At 44.5% G+C, this 16172-nt stretch overlaps 1 protein-coding gene across 1 annotated transcript in view; it reads left to right on the forward strand.

The window, feature by feature from the left end:
* LOC138567788 (calpain-1 catalytic subunit-like) overlaps nt 1-16172 on the forward strand; it is a 398207-nt gene that overhangs the window by 280236 nt on the left and 101799 nt on the right. The window contains exons 16-17 of the mRNA XM_069646278.1: nt 8403-8467; nt 9302-9370. Of these exons, the coding sequence (XP_069502379.1) occupies nt 8403-8467; nt 9302-9370 (134 nt within the window). The remainder of the gene's footprint in view (nt 1-8402; nt 8468-9301; nt 9371-16172) is intronic.

Below are 16172 nucleotides of genomic sequence, written 5' to 3' on the forward strand. Positions count from 1 at the left end.
AGGGAATGAATAAAGGCAAATCTCAGGGGATAGATGGTTTGACAGTGGAATTTTAGCAAAAATATGGGGAGGTTTTGTCACCGGTTTTATGTGAATTATATAATTGTTTTTTGAAGGAAGCGAGGTTATGTGATTCAATGAAGGAGGCAATCATTACGGTGATCCCGAAGCCAGGGAAGGATGCAACTAGTTGCAGTAATTATCGACCTATCTCCTTGCTCAATGTAGACCTAAATATCTTTACCAAAATACTAACGGTGAGGCTTAAAAAATATATGGGAGAGTTAGTGGAGCGATCTCAGACAGGATTCATGGAGAGAAGATATGGAGATGATAATGTTCGAACACTGTTAGATATTTTGAGTTTGCCAGACTCAGAGATAAAGGATATTTTGTTGATCTTTTTAGACGCAGAGAAGGCCTTTGATAGGGTGAATTGGGGCTTCCTAAATTATACACTGTCGAAATTAGGTTTTGGTCCTTTCTTTATTAAAGCTATTCAAGCACTTCAGAATCGCATTTCGGCAAAGGTGTGGGTGAATGAGGGGTTTTCTAGGTCATTTCCGTTGTTTAGAGTCACACGCCAGGGTTGCCCTTTGTCGCCACTGTTATTTAATTTGGTATTGGAGCCATTGTTAGCATATATACGTCAGTTGAGGTGTATCAGAGGGTTTGCTGTTGATGATGTGGAAATTAAAGCTCTGGCTTATGCGGATGATGTTGTGGTTATCTTGGATGATCCTGTTGAAGGGGGTCATGTATTGAAGGAGGTCTTTGAGAAAGTGGGTAAGCTATCTGGGTATCGGATCAATTGGGATAAAACGGTGGTATTTCCGATGAGGGCTTTGCATGGCTGTGAGAATCTGCTGGGGTGGCATTGTAAATGGGAATATTCTAGTGTTAAATATTTGGGTATCTATATTACTCAAGATTTTAGAAAGCTGGTGAATTATAATGTGGAAAAAATCATTGAGGTTCTTAGACGGGATATTATGAGATGGGGACGTGTCAATCTAACTCTTTGGGATAAAATTAATGCTATTAAAATGATTTTGCTGCCGAAGGTTCTGTATGTTTTTCAATCTCTGCCTGTGAATTTTACAAAGGGAGCGTTTGCACGTATAGACAGGTTATTTCAGGATGTTTGTGGGGATTTGGGAAGAGGGCCAAGATTCCCCGGTATCTTATGGTCCGGAAGGTTAAATATGGGGGTTTTGGGTACCCGGTGTTAAAAAATTATGGTAGTGGGTTTTTGTTAAAGAAAGTGTCTGATTACACTGGTGAAGTTCTGAACAAGGTGCCGTGGTGGGTACAAATTGAGATACAGCGATCTTTGCCTTATAATATTAAATGTTTATTTTCTTTTGGAAAGTTGCCTAAGAAGGTGCAGTGTTTGAAGTCGGTTTTGGCTACTAAAGAAGCTTTGCGTCATGTATACTGGGAACTGGACAAGGTCTTTATCTTTATGAAGAGGCTTCCCTTTGGCATAATCCTGATCTGCAGTTTAATAATAAGGTACTAAATTGGAAAAGCTGGGTTCAGAGGGGTGTTTTGACTATTGGTGATGTGTGGAGAGCTGCAGGGGTAATACCCTTTGCAAGTTTAGTTGAGAAATTTGGGTTAAGGAACAGGGAATTAAGAAGGTATGATATTTTGGTGACTCTGCTATCGGAACGAAGAGACATGTTGGGTGCTACATTTTTGAAGAAACCAGAGAATTTTAATTTTTGGGAAATTGGACTCCAAAGAGTGTCTACCTTTATGCAGTTTATGCAACCTGATGGGCAATGGTTAGACTCGTGGGACAAGCTGAGGTTGTCTTCGACAGAGGAGTTGGGCAGGGAACTTACGCCAAGGGAATGGGAAAAGGTTTGGAGTGTACCGACGACTGCCAATGTGGATTTGCAATTACGCTATATACACCAGAGGATATTGGGCAGAATGTATTGGACCCCAGTACGTATGTGTAAATTGGGATTAGTTGGTGATGATCGGTGTTGGGGTTGTGGGAAAGAACAAGGTACTTTGATACATATGTTATGGTATTGTGAAAGAGTGGTGAGTTTTTGGAGGGAGGTTATTGATAGGGTCGATCAAATTTGGGACATTGTTTATCCACGCAATCCCTTAGCGGTCGTCTTCTTGTTGTACAGAGGTGGACGGGATGTGAGTTGGGTGATATCATGTGGGGTATTCAAAGTTTTGTTGGTGGCGGCTAAACAGGTGTTGAGGGTCTGGAAGACACGGAAGAAGCCGATGGTGGAGGAATGAATTTCGGATGTTAGAATTTTATCCCGATTTGAGAAAACAATGTATTGCAAACAAAACAAGGAAACCCTTTATGAAGATATGTGGCGGTGCTTTAGTGATCTTTATGGATGATGCTAGATTAGGTTCTGGAGTGGAGTGCATTGGTCTTTTTTCAAGTAACATTAATATATGAGGAAGGGGTTTGTGTTGTCTCTGTGGTTGTTTTGTGTGGTCCTGTTTGTTGTCATTTGTTTGGTACATCTGGCTTTGTTTTAGGTTAGTCTTAAGTTTCCTATGGTGGAATACAGAGTTATGGTTTGGAATTCTGTTTTATTTTGTTTTCCACTGTTATGTATTTTGCAATTCAATGACCTAGGATGTTAATTCTGTTATTTATTGTAACTTGTTGAAAATGAGAAATAAATAGTTTTTAAAAAAAGGAATAACATTCTTCACCAAAAGCAATCTGGGTTCTGCTCATTTTTAAGGCACGGAGACGGCTCTGGTGGACCTGAATATGCTAATCTTCATGGAAAAAGGTCAATCAGATCTGTTAATTCTTTTAGACCTATCGTCAGCGTTCAATTTGCTTCAACATTCTTGCCTTCTAAAACGCCTTTGCTCGCATGGGTTTTGATATAACAATGCCACTAATTGGATTGGTAATTTCTGGGAAGGAGGAAATCAAGAGTATGTTGGGGGAGGCAACTTCAGCCCCTGAAGTCATCATGGATGGTGATCCTCAGGATGCCTGTGTATCCTCTGTACTGTTTAATCTTCATATCAGGCCTTTCTGTGAACTCCTGGCTACCCTGGAGCTCGAGGTTTCTAACTATGCCGATGATACGCAGTTCATCATCATGGAACTGAGCGGTGACTATGCCACCGACTCAGCTCGGTTTAACCTCATAACCATTTTAAGGCTTGGATGAATGTGTCTCAATCCATTCGAAACGGAACGGATGATCTTCGGATCTCTCCAAGCTAGAGCGCAAGTCAGTGAAGATGACCTCAGCCTGACCATTGATAACAACATCATCAAAGTAAAGGACAAAGTAAAAACCCTTGGGGTGTTCATGAATGCGGCAGTGAATGCTGAAGCCCATGTACATAATGTAGCAAACAACACACATTATCACATTAAAGTATTAAGGCAAGCTAAACCATTCTTGAACCAGAAAAATATGTCCATCCTGGCAAGGGCAATAATTTTGCCTCGTCTGGATTAATGTAATGCTTTACTTCTTGGGGTGAGTGCTTGCAATATACACCACCTTCAAATTCTGAAAAAATTACGCGATTCACTTAATTTATGATGCCCCAAAAAGGGATCATGTAACAAAAGCAAAAAGGGAGCCACACTGGAGCTGCCAGTGAAAACCAGGATTCGATTTAAGGCTCTTACCCTGACACATAAATGGTTGTATGGCAATTGTTAATTAAAGGAACTGATTAAACCTTATATTCCTTTAAGGCAGGTTCGCTCAAGTACGAGTGGTCTTTTGATGGTACCGAGCACTAATAAGAGTAGAGGTCTTGGAAAAGCATTGCATGTTTTATCTGCTCATCTTTGGAAACATTACCTCCAGCCCTAAGGCATGAAACCAATCAATTGACCTTTAGGAAATGAATGGAGACCCACCTCTTTGCCTAATTCCCTTCAGCTTTTGCCACTTCGTCTTTGTTTATGTTGTCATGTCTTTTAGTCCATTTTGTTTATGAAGCGCCGTGATGCATTTGGGCTTTGGTGCTATAGAAATAAATAAATAAATATCAAAAACCCACCCTGTAAAAGAAGACAGAAGATGCAGAACAGAAATGTACTAGCACTCTGGATACGTTGTCAAAGAGGAACAGGCAAGGAATTAAACAATGTGATTCAAAAGGATATGTCTTGCTGGGATATGGTGCAAAAGGGATTTAGCAGCTTCTACGACCACAAAAGGTCCAAAAATTGACCAGAGGCACATGGTCGTTAGAAAGTACCTGATTCCAAGTTTAGGTGGCCCGACTGTCGAACCAGGCTTCAAGGTGCTATAGATGCAGTACGAACCAGGTTTGGGTGCACTGAGTCATATTGGTTCAATCAGCCAGGTTGAGTCGGTTTACAGTTGGTGCTCAGTGCGGTTCGAAGGTAGTGTTTGTTTGTTCGTTCGTTCGTTCGTTCGTTCGTTCGTTCGTTCGTTCGATAGATCTAGTTTAGATCGTTCACCAGAATCTGTTTGAAGGATGAGTCAGTTCGAGACTTTGGTAACTGCTGGTTCTGGTCAACGAGAGACACGATGCAATGGCGGTTCAAAATGTTATTCTGATAGTCCAATGCCATGTTCAAAGATGCAGTGTTTCAAAGTCATCCGCAGCGGTGAGCTGGTTGTTCGAGCCGAACAGGTGGCGTGCTCATGTTGGTACGATGCAGCGGCATGCCGGTTCAAAAGGATGCAAATACCAGTGATGCAAATTTTGAGTGAGTGTCATAGGCAGCAGCAGCAAGTCCGATTGGTTCGAAGGTGTCAAACGTTGTTCGAATATGGCTCAAATTGGTTTGAACAGCAAAAAAGTGGGACTTTGGCTCTCAGGATGCTGTGAGACCAGGGACGTCATTTAGGGGTCGCCAGAGGTCGCAACTTCTTTTCTTTTTTTTTTGTTGTAATGCAAACTCCTGGGCTGTGGCCAGCACCATGTGGCTCTTTACTTCTGGAGTGGCTGACTTTCTTGTTCAGGCCCCTTTAAAAAAAGATGAAAAATAAGAACAGGAATGCCACAAGTCTAACACTTTCAGCACGGACCCTAAATAAGAAAGAATAGGAATACCAAATAATGTGTCTTTCTGGATTTCTATACAATAATTGCTAAACTCATTAAAGGTTTATTTCAGGCATACTTCAGGGGGCGAGTCACTGATTTGGTCTGTTCTTAAACACCTCACTCAGCCTTTCATCCTTCTGAGGTCGATAAATGAGTACCAACACATATGTTATCAGGTGTCAAGGGTCATGTGATGTCACTTCCACTACCCCTGGCATTTTGGTGAAATGACATCCCTGTGTGAGACTCAATGCATAGGGCTCCAGGACAAGGTGAAACGTTTTCAGTCTCTACTAGAGAAACTCCCTAGGCAGGGAGAGCAAGGTGGTAAGCCTTGGACCTCAGCAAGAGTCACTCCCGATGTGCCCAGGGTTGGGGTGGGGAGCAGAGCTTTCCTCTGCCTTGGAGCCCTAATTCAACTCAATGGCTAAGGGCTTTGGAAAGACCAAGGGAAAATTAATTCTTTCTGATGTCCTTGAATGTCCAAGAGGGAATCAAAGGAGTGGGAGACCCTCTTTTTGTAGGGAAATGGCTACAGGTGATTGGATAACAATGAGCCTGCTTTTAGGGGTCCAATCCCTGTCCTTGTGAAAAGTGACCCTTGCCTTCTGATCTCGTACCCAGAGTGCCTTGTTATGCAAGAAGTGGAGGGAACATAAAAGAGAGAAAATCCCACAGAAAAGTAAGAAGAGGAATCCTTTCTCAAATCCACTTGTGCTCCTAGGCTGTCCCACCTTCCCAGCCTGCGGCTTCAAAGGATCTCTGGTATGCATTCTCCTAGTTTGAGGCAGACTTTTGTTATGGAGTTGCCTCTTTGAAGCCAGGCTCTCAGGGCATCTCCAGCTGGGAAATCCAAGCCTGGCAAGGGAGGAGTTGCCTCTTCCCCCAGAGAGTCAACAGAGGCATGCATCTTGGTTTTTGTTCCATTCACTGGAAAGCAGACAGGCAGGTGCCTGACATCCACATAGCTTCTCACAGCTACCCGAGTTCACAGGGACGACACTGGTATGTTGCAAATCAGATGTGGCTTTAATAATTATGTTAACTGCCAAAAACTATATCGAAATAGGTATAGTTTAGATTTCGAGATTATCCTGGCACCCAGTGGGTAATTAACATATCTGTCCAAAAGCATCATAATCATGATAGACTTAAATGTAACCTCTGCAATGCAGTGACTTGGCTGTCACAGCAGCTGTAAACAAGGTACCTGTGACCTTTGTAACTGGTTTGTGCCACTGGAGAGCAGGGGCTACAGATCAGGATGCTAATGCAGCAGTGCATAGGTGTACACGATTCTTTTGGCATTTAGTTTACTAAAATGGGGGAGGGGGTCTGGTTTGCAGATCACCCCTTTCTGAGATGGATTACCTGCATCATTTTATTATTAATTTTAAAAAAGTGAGGGCTTTTGCATCCTTGCCAGATGGCAATCCTTCACACTTTGTCATCAGTTTCCCCAGTTTTGAAATTCGACCTCCTTGAAGCAGTCATTTTCCAGAACTGCTGTCTTTTGGTTTCTGCCCGTTTAATTCCTGAATTTTCTACTTTCAGTAAGAAGCTAGATATATGTGTATGGAATCTCAAGTCTGTTGTTTAGGAGCTTCTGGTCATAATTTTTTGGGACTGTAAAGGTTTGTAATTAATGTGCTCTTTACATTTGTATTCAATTTTCTTCTGAAGGCATGTTTAATTGTACAGTATCTTCCATTGTTCAGTACCGTGGCAGCCTTGTTCAATGTGTGTGCTATATAAAATAAATAAAGATGAATAAAACATTTACAAATCTAAGTCCATTTTTAATATTAAATTGGTAAATGGGGCGTAGAGCTGAGTTTTTATCATGGAGAAATTCCATGTCTTAGTTCCTGGCTGGTGAAAATTCCATGTAGCTGAGTGCCTGTCTCATTGGAATGAAATATATTGAAATTATTTCTGCATGATTATATTTACACTACTGCTTGTTTTAGGAGAACACCATATGTCTGAGTTTTTGGTTGACAGAAATGTACTGTAACAGACTGGCTGCCTCGTGGGAATGCTCTATACGTAGCTTAACTCTTGTCTCATGGGACTGTCCTATATTGCACTGCTTCGTGAATGGACAATGCATACAACTGAAAAGTTGCCTCCCAGAAAATCCCAACATTAGATTCCCTGCCCCATGAGAATGCCATAAATAGACCTAAGCTAAGCTAAAGGGCATGCAGTGCATTTGACTGTTTATCTGACAGGAATACCTTTTTACCATATGTTCTGTCTTTCCGGAATGCCATGAATCGGTTTACTTTTCTGATAAAGAGGCCATATACTGGAATGTTTGTCACATCGGCATGCCATGCATGTAATTGCTGACCTCATGAGTGTTAGGCAGAATTATATGCAGTACGCTTTGGGAACACCACACACAATTAAGACTACAAGTGACAGTACAAATTCACCTTTGGTACAAGCCTGTACTACACAGTAAAGTGGTAGCGATGGCTGAGCAGCCAGACTTATCTCAAGAGTAAAGTGAGCAGTATCAATAGTTACACAAAGGACAGCAATTACTATGGTTCAAACAAACACTGACTCAAGGTTTCTGAGTAAAAGAATATACATTTATTTACACATCAGTTGTATAACATCTCACTAAAGGAAAGACGACACAAAGCAACACAGGTTCGATCCCCGGGTCCGCGCTTAGAAACCTCTGGGTGTTTAAGCGTGTTATAAACACGCAACTAAGATAAAAACAATTACGCAACTACAAAACAATTAATTCCTGTAACAGCGCCTCGATGCCCGTGGGCTGTGTGAGCACTTTAAAAATGTAAAAAAAATAAAAAAATATGAGTCTGGTTACTTTCACTCACCCTCTTCCTCAGCCCAGTGTTTGTGTAAAAGGGGTGTGGGGGGTTTTGGGGGGGGGGGTTGGGACTTCGGAAGATCCTACAAAATAGGAAGGGGTAGATTAACAAAATAGGGGGTATACCGCATCCCACCTTCGTTGTTTCACCCCCACTCCCCAAACACCACTCACCCAGGTGATCCTCCCGCACTGGTCCACCTCCAGGGTATGGATCCAAAGGCGATGGCCGTGCCCTGGCCACCTGAGCGAGAGATCCCCGGGGACTAGCGGGTGAGACACCCTTTGATTTCTCACAGTGCCATATACTGCAATGCTTGTTGCACATGAATGCCATACGTTTTACCTCTTATTTATATGCCATATACTCAAATGTTTGTCGCATGGGAATGCTACACATTTAATTTCACATATAATGGAGAACATCATGTTTTTCGGATAGGAATGGCAAATATTGAATTTCGCATCCAAAGCAAATGTCTTATTTCTATTACAGATTCGATGGAGAAGGTGGACAGCTTCTCGCTGGAGTCTAGCCAACAGATGTTAGCCCTCGTGGATGTATCCTTTGGATCACAGGATAGGGTTGAGCGGATAACTGGGCTCTCATTTTAGCGGTCAACCAATTGGTAATTTTAGGGAAACCAGGGTGAAAAGAGGTCAATGCCCTGCTGGCACAATGCTTTTATCCAATAATGGACTTTTTATTTGTATTTTATTAAATGGGTAAGAACAATTAAGGGAGATAAGTGACCGGTCGTGTACAGAAGACAGTGCAACAGAATGCACAAGAAGGGAAGGCGAGAGGTGGTGTATGAAGATTGGGGCAGCGGCATGGTGTACCCAGAGAGCGACACAGATACGTGGTGGCACAAAGAGGGGTTCAGTGCACACATGGGGGGGTAGTGATAGGTGTATGAAAGGAGGGACAGAGGGAGGTGGTGTACACATGAAAGAGTGACAGAAGGTGTGGGTAAAGGACGGCAGTAGAGTTAAGTAAAAAGGGAATCATTATGTGGTGTCTATAGAAATGTATGCAGCACTTTGCATTGCTCTAGTTGAGCATTTTAAAATAGATATGCAACTATGCAAAATGTTGTACACATTTTAGGTAGTTTATCTCCAAAATAGGATGTTTGGGTCACTGACACGGGGGAAGGGAGCAGTGGGAGGATTTTTGGAGCAGAAGGTTATAAGAGGTGCTCTAGACAGAGAGGCAGTCATTGCGATGTGGTACAGGCAGAGTTTGCCATGTGTGCCCATTAAGGTTCCTGACTACCCGTAGGAAGAGAGAGCTTTGGTCATGAAGTGATTTTGTGGACTGGTCGCTGGGGGCAGTCGGTTCACTTTGCATTTCTGGGCATTTCTTTGTTTTCCTTCCATGTCTCTGCTCAGGTCAATGACAATGGAAAACTGGGCCTAGGAGAGTTCAAACGGATCTGGGGCAAGATCAAATCCTGGGAGGTGAGTTTCAACGGAAATAGAGCTGAGAAGTGGGCTTGAAACACCCGGGGGTTTCTCACCTAACAAGCCGGTTATAGAGAGTGGACGCTCTCAAGTTTAGAACATTCTTAGGAGTGAACACTCGTTAGCATAGTGAATGACATGACAGGAAGTAACATCACATGACTTTTGGCACGAGTAAAAATCGCATCAAATTACCCCAGTAAAATTGGTTAATTATCCGCAAAATAAATGTAAACCTATTAAAATAACTACAACGCGTTATTAAACTAGACACGTTATCTGCATATCCTATACACAGGTGTCCAGATGAAATGTGTTAAAATATATCCCACTAACAGGCAGATATCCCACATCTGGCAACATTGTTAGAAATACACACAGCCGGTGTTGGATATGCCAGAATTTTTGAAAAACCTAAGTGGGGGATTTTGAGACAGAAAGTTATTTTTCTGCCTTCGATTGCATTGAAGTAAGGGGTATTCGAGAAAGCAGATGTTGTAAACTGAAATATAACAACACTTTTGGGAAAATAAATAGGAAGTTTCAATGTTTTTGTATTTTGAGCAAGAATGCTCTCACACGCTATGAGCAATAACGCCCCAGTCAGTAAATGGTAAATGCAGGCCTTGCCAGGGAGGGGAGGGGGCATCACTGGAGGCACCAGGGCAGCATTGCAGACTAGCCCAGTGCCACCAAGTCAGTAATAGGTGGCTCGTGAATAGGAGATGATCCTGCATGGGTCTGCGGCACTATGCAAATCCCATCTGCGAGATTGAAATGAGAGACTGGGCAGGTATATACAATGCCTTAGTGGTTGCTGAGTCTTTGGGGCGTGTGAAGAAGATAGAAGATGAGGTTGGGCTAGAGGAGGTCCCGATGGTTGAGGAGTTTATGGAGAGTTTGACTGGAGAGATGCTGTAGAGAGTAGAGGTGGGCCGTCGGTGACAGACCCCTAATGATGTAGCCGACTTGTTCTCTGGGCTCTGGGAATCAACACACACACTGCGAGGAATACTGAAAGTATTATGAAGATCAATCTTAACCCACTTCTGTGATAGGTAGTGGCGCAATGCCCATGGGTTATTTCAGGAAGGTAGACCTGGGGCCAGATTTCAGAACCTTTCCACCGGTGCAAGTACAAAGTTTGCACGGTATTACCACCAGGGAAAAGTTTGCCATATTTTTGTAAATAATGGGACACATTAGAAAACGATTGCGCCAGGACAAGTGCAGTTTGGCATGGTATAAGCACCAGGGCAAAAATGTAGCCAGTGCACAAAAGATACATTTTCAATGTGTTTTTTTTTTTTACCAGGGCAAAGTTTGCCCTAGCGCTAATACCATTCCGTATTAGCACTAGGGCAAACTTTGCCCTGTTGCAAAAATGCAGTGAAAATGTATCTTTTTAGCGCTAGGGCAATTTTAGCCCTGTTGCTTTTAATAAGCCAAACTGCACTTGTCAAGGTGCAATAGTTTTCTAATGTGTCCCAGTGTTTTAAAAAAATATGGCAAACTTTGCCCTAGTGCTAATACCGTGCATCCCTTGCACTTCACCGGGGCAAAGTTTCTGTAATCTGGCCCCTGGTCCTTTAACGCTGAAATTCTATATCAAGCTAAAATATTGAGTTACATTTAGGCTCTTCATCACAGAACCAAGCAGAGGCATGGCTGGGGGCTAACTATCCCAGTATCACCTTCACACACAGTCTCAAAAGCTCTGCCTCAATGGTAAAGCAGGGTATCATAGGTGAGTATGGCATGGTGGATCCAATATTAACACATAGCAGACCAGTCCACCCGCCACATTCTCCCCTTGATTCTACCCCAGCCCCGAAAGGTAGATTACCTCTACCCCTGAGTGCCACTTTACCCGGCATGCCTACACACGGTAGTGAAATCTTTCAATATTGGAATTTAAAAAATAGATTGGTATAAGAGGCAGAACCGCCCAACTTGAACACAAGTACTCAAAGAACATGAGTATCTAAACTTGCAGCAAGCAGAGACCCTGACACATGAGATATGATGTATGTATCTGGTTCTTGGGATGACGTGGGATAAGGTGATGTTGACTCCCCTGCAATTCAACATAAGGCAAAGCTGTAGACCATGCAAGGCAGAACCTGAAAGAAGAGTGAAGGATGAGCCAGAAAAGGTAGATGCATGGACATTGGGTATGGGTTGCCATTGTGCCCCTTAGATTTTCAGACACTATGTTTCAGAGACTCTGCTTTCAGTTGTACCATCTCGTTAGCAATGATGGGAGTGAAGATTCTGGCATTTTATTTATGGCAGTACCCTCTGGAAAAACCAGTAAGGAACTGATGGCCATGCCTTCTGTGGCACAATAACTCATGGTACTGGTTTGACCGAGGGGCCACCCAACAACGCCAATATGCCATCTATCTGAAACCCATTACTGCATTGATCTGTTATTAGAAAAGGTTTATGTTAATCTGGCTTGTGTTATTCGTTGTGCATCCACTTCATGTGAATTCATACAGGTCGAAGGCTGGGTAATGTGCATTATATGTTGCCTTTGGAGTCAACGATCATGTCATTTCCATTCTGTGATGTCAACACAGATGAAAGGCGTAATTTCACTTCCCCAAACTCTAGTTTTATTGTAATGGCATCAATGAGTAGCGATAGGAAATTGTGACTCGGGTGGGAGATGTCTTCTCTGGCTCCTTGCCTTCAAAAAAGGGTCAGTGTCCGCATTCTGTGTAAAGGTGAGTATATTGACTAAAAGTGTGCTATGGTAGAGCGCAGCAGCTTTGTCAGGTCTAAATGCATGGTAGGGATTCACTAGTTACGCAATGGGTGCAGAGTGTGCGACTCTAGCAGCAGTATATCATTTAGCTGTGGTACAAAACCTTTGCAGGGACATGGCCAGAGACTCCTAGCTAGCGAGGAGCCAGAGAGACTGCCAACTAGAGATTTCAGTTTCACACCTGAACATCCGTGAAGACTTGCTCTCAAATCTTGATTCCAACTCTCCTTTTGTTCGAATCCTTCTCAATCTTTCCTCTGCATTTAACACTGTCAGTCATGCCACCCATATAAATTGGCTCCGTGATACCCTTGGCATAATGGACCCGACTCTGGACTGGTTGACCTCCTTTCTCTCTGACCGGCCATCCCAGGTTCAACTGGGTTTTTCTCTCCTCCATCACATTCTCAATGTGCAGCGTACCCCAGGGCTCTATCCTCTCGCTGTGGCTTTGCAACATCTGCCTTGTCCCTCTGGCCCATTTGATCTCTACCTTCTTTCCTCACTTCCAGTGTTATGCGGATGACACTTAGCTCTCCTTCAAACAACCCTCCACTGCCTTCTCTTCATCCTATCTCATTCCTGACTGTATGGGCCTCATTACGAGTGACCCGTACCGGAAATAAAAGGTGCCAGTAACAAGGTTACTGGCACATTTTCCGGACCAGGTCACTCCCAATCTGCCAGGAGTTCAAGCCCCTACCAGCAGTATTTTCACTGAAGCATCGGCACCATTACTAACTGTGCCAGTGCTTCAGGGTTCCTATTCCTGTGGAGTCCTATGGGACTCCACAGGAATGGGAATTTACTGTTCCTCCGCTGTCTGTGATATCCCAGCAGCACCGGGATATCAGGTGGTGGAAACAGTAAGACGACATTGCCGGCAATCCGCCAGTAGCACCGGGGGGTTACTGGCAACCTCATAATGAGGCCTTATGATTGCTATTCAGGCACGGTGCGCTGCCAATGATCCTGCCCTAATGCCAGAAAAACTGAGATCCTTCTCATTGGACCCCAGCCCCCAACTCACTCCTTCCCTCCTACTCTGGCCGCCATCCATGGGTCCCCTCCCCTCACCCTCTTGTGAGGCAAAAAACCTTGTTGTCATCTTTGACTCCTTTCTCTCCTCACATCGTGGACCTTGCCAAGAAGGCCCACTTTCAGCTGCATCTCCTCAGAGGCGTTCTTCTTTTCCTCACATTCCCCCAGAAACTCATGTCTCCAGAGCTCTGGTCTTCTCTAGGCTGGACTACTGCAACATCCTCTTCCTCAATCTGCCTAAATCCTCCTTTCGCCTAATCCAGAATAGGACTGTGAGACTTATCCTTTGCCTCATATTTCCAGCCCTGAAATCTCCCCACTGACTCCCAGTTGTTGCGAGAATCAAGTTCAAGATCCTCTGCAAGAGCCACAAGATTTTCTGGGGCCTGGGAACCCTCTACATCCAAATCTCGCTCCCTAAATACCTCCCTACTAGAGCCCTTCAGTCTTCTAGCTCCCACTCCCTGCAGATCAGACGCTTCTCCAAGCAGAGAGTGGGAGGTATATCTCTCTCTTCCACAGCAGCCTCCCTCTGGAATGGTCTCCCTGCCCCTCTCAGGCTTCAGCTGGATCTCCTTAAGTTCCAGAAGCTTCTCAAGGCCCTCCTTTTCTCTTCTTCCTTTCCTCTCTCCACCCGATGCTCATTTCCCCCGCTGCCACATTTTGATTCTGACTAGCTGCCTATTTCCCTCAGAGTCATATCGGGCACCAGGCCCTCCTCGCCCAGTCTACCCCAACTCCTCGGTCTCCGCTGACCCACCCACCAATTCCGCACTTGTCCTCCGTGCTCCATCCCACTGTACTAGACTGGTGGGGCTGGACACCTTCTGAGCCCGGTCCAGCCCCGCCCTTGCACTTAGTAAATGGACCCCACTCCCCTGCACTTCTCGTTACTGCACTTGTATGATCCGAATGACACAAGGCATAGAAGAGCCATTTTTTGTTATTCCTCCCTTGTCCCCCCAACCCCTTTCTATCTTGTGGCACCTTGAAACACCATTTGCTGTATAGGCGCACACATTATAAATACCCAATAAATAAAAATAAATATTCCCTCCCCCACCCAATCCCACTCTGTCAATGCCAGCATGCAGCTCTTCACCTTCCTGTAGCTGAAGCACCCCCTTTAGGCCACGATGCTGCACTTTTGAGGACTCCACACTCCATTGTCTATCATTTTTGCTCCTCGTTTCATCATGACAAACCCCCTGCAGGGTTGCAGCATTACCCCAATACTCACATCCTGGTGCTTGCGATTCCTCAAAACAAGGTTGAAGTAGGCGGAGTGAGAGGCAGAGTGACTGAACTGCGGTGGACGGAGCAGTCTGTAATCCCTTTCAAGTCTTTTTTTGTCCATTCAAAATCTCAGCGGTCAGCGGAGTGAGAGGCAGAGTGTCTGTGAACTGCGGGGGGATGGAGCAGTCTGTCATCCCTTTCAAGTCTTTTTTTTTGTCCATTCAAAAGCTCCGTGGTCTGCAGAGCTGAGGCGGAGTGAGAGGCAGAGTGACTGTGGACTGCAGTGGACGGAGCAGTCTGTCATCCCTTTCAAGTCTTTTTTTTGTCCATTCAAAAGCTCTGTGGTCGGCGGAGCTGAGGCGGAGTGAGAGGCAGCGTGACTGTGGACTGCCGTCGATGGAGCAGTCTGTCATCCCTTTCAAGTCTTTTGTTATGTCCATTCAAAAGATCTGCGGTCGGCAGAGCCAGGGCGGAGTGACAGGCAGAGTGACTGTGTGACTGTGTGCACCGTTTACTCCAGTGTGCACGGGCCGGTCAGGTCAGTGATGGTCTGATGGCATCCAGTGTCTCCTGCACACCGACAGCTGACAGCCGAGGAATGGCCGGGCGCTACAGAATGCAGAAGCAACAGGAACTGCAGTAGGCGGTGCCCGGTGAAAATGCAGCGAGACGCGGCAACGAACAGCAAAGACCAAGTACCTGTGGCATGTCAAGTTCGTGATAACAGCACCGGAAGCTCTAACAGGGTGAGTGATGCCGTTCTCACGAGTGAGCACGAACAAACAAGGTTGGAAAGGGAGGGAGCTTTAAACTGTGCAGTATGGCAAAATTGCAATGAAAATGAAAACCAGCTGGCCCAAAAAATATTTCTGGTTCATATAGAGGACTTAGAAGAGAGCGCTCAGGACAGTCAGGAAAGCCAGGAGAGCCTTTATCACAATGACCCAAAACAGAAACAGCAAAGATGGCACAAGAGGGTGCTGTTTTTTCCTCCGCTGCCACTAAACGCAAAAGTGGTAATAACGGCAAGCACCGCCCAATACATAGATACTGAAACAGCAAGGGAGGCAGCCACTAATGTTGCCCTGACTTTTAAACCAAGCATGCCCCTTGCGTATGTTGCATCGTCTGATAACAAAAAGCCAACTGTGCCTGTCGAGCCCCTCGATGTGGTAAGTGGACCCACTAGCCATACTGGCATACACCTTGAGAACAGCAGGGACCCAGTAGTTAACGAAAAAAAAACAGATGTGGAACGTGAATTCACTAACCATACTGGTAGACACCCTGAGAACAGCAGGGACTCGGCAGACAATGACAAAGCACCAGATTCAACCTTTGCAATTTTACAGACTCATACAAAGAAGCCAACAAATGACCAAACACAAGAGGTGGGGAATATGAAGGACATCATAGGAGAAGGTACAGACCTATCCCAAGATTTTGAAGAACACCAGCCTGATCACCAAGGACTTTTAAAAGGGAGGCAAATATCACCCTCTCACACAAATAGAACAACATCAAGGCTGTATGGTACAAACTCCAATGCGACACAGTGGACAAAGCTACATTCACAAATGAACATATGGTCACTGCACACCCCAGACAACAGGTTTACACCTTATTTTCAGTCGACGAGATGGACGGGGAACGAGTTGCCCCATAAGGACAGTCAGAGTAAACCTGAAGTTAAGGGCTTCAATCCTACACCTTACTTGAGCTCAAAGGCATGGCAACGAATGTTGTTAA

The sequence above is a fragment of the Ambystoma mexicanum genome, chromosome 2p (genome assembly GCF_040938575.1).
Source record: "Ambystoma mexicanum isolate Mex_15411 chromosome 2p, UKY_AmexF1_1, whole genome shotgun sequence".
In the NCBI taxonomy this organism is placed as follows: Eukaryota; Metazoa; Chordata; class Amphibia; order Caudata; family Ambystomatidae; genus Ambystoma; species Ambystoma mexicanum.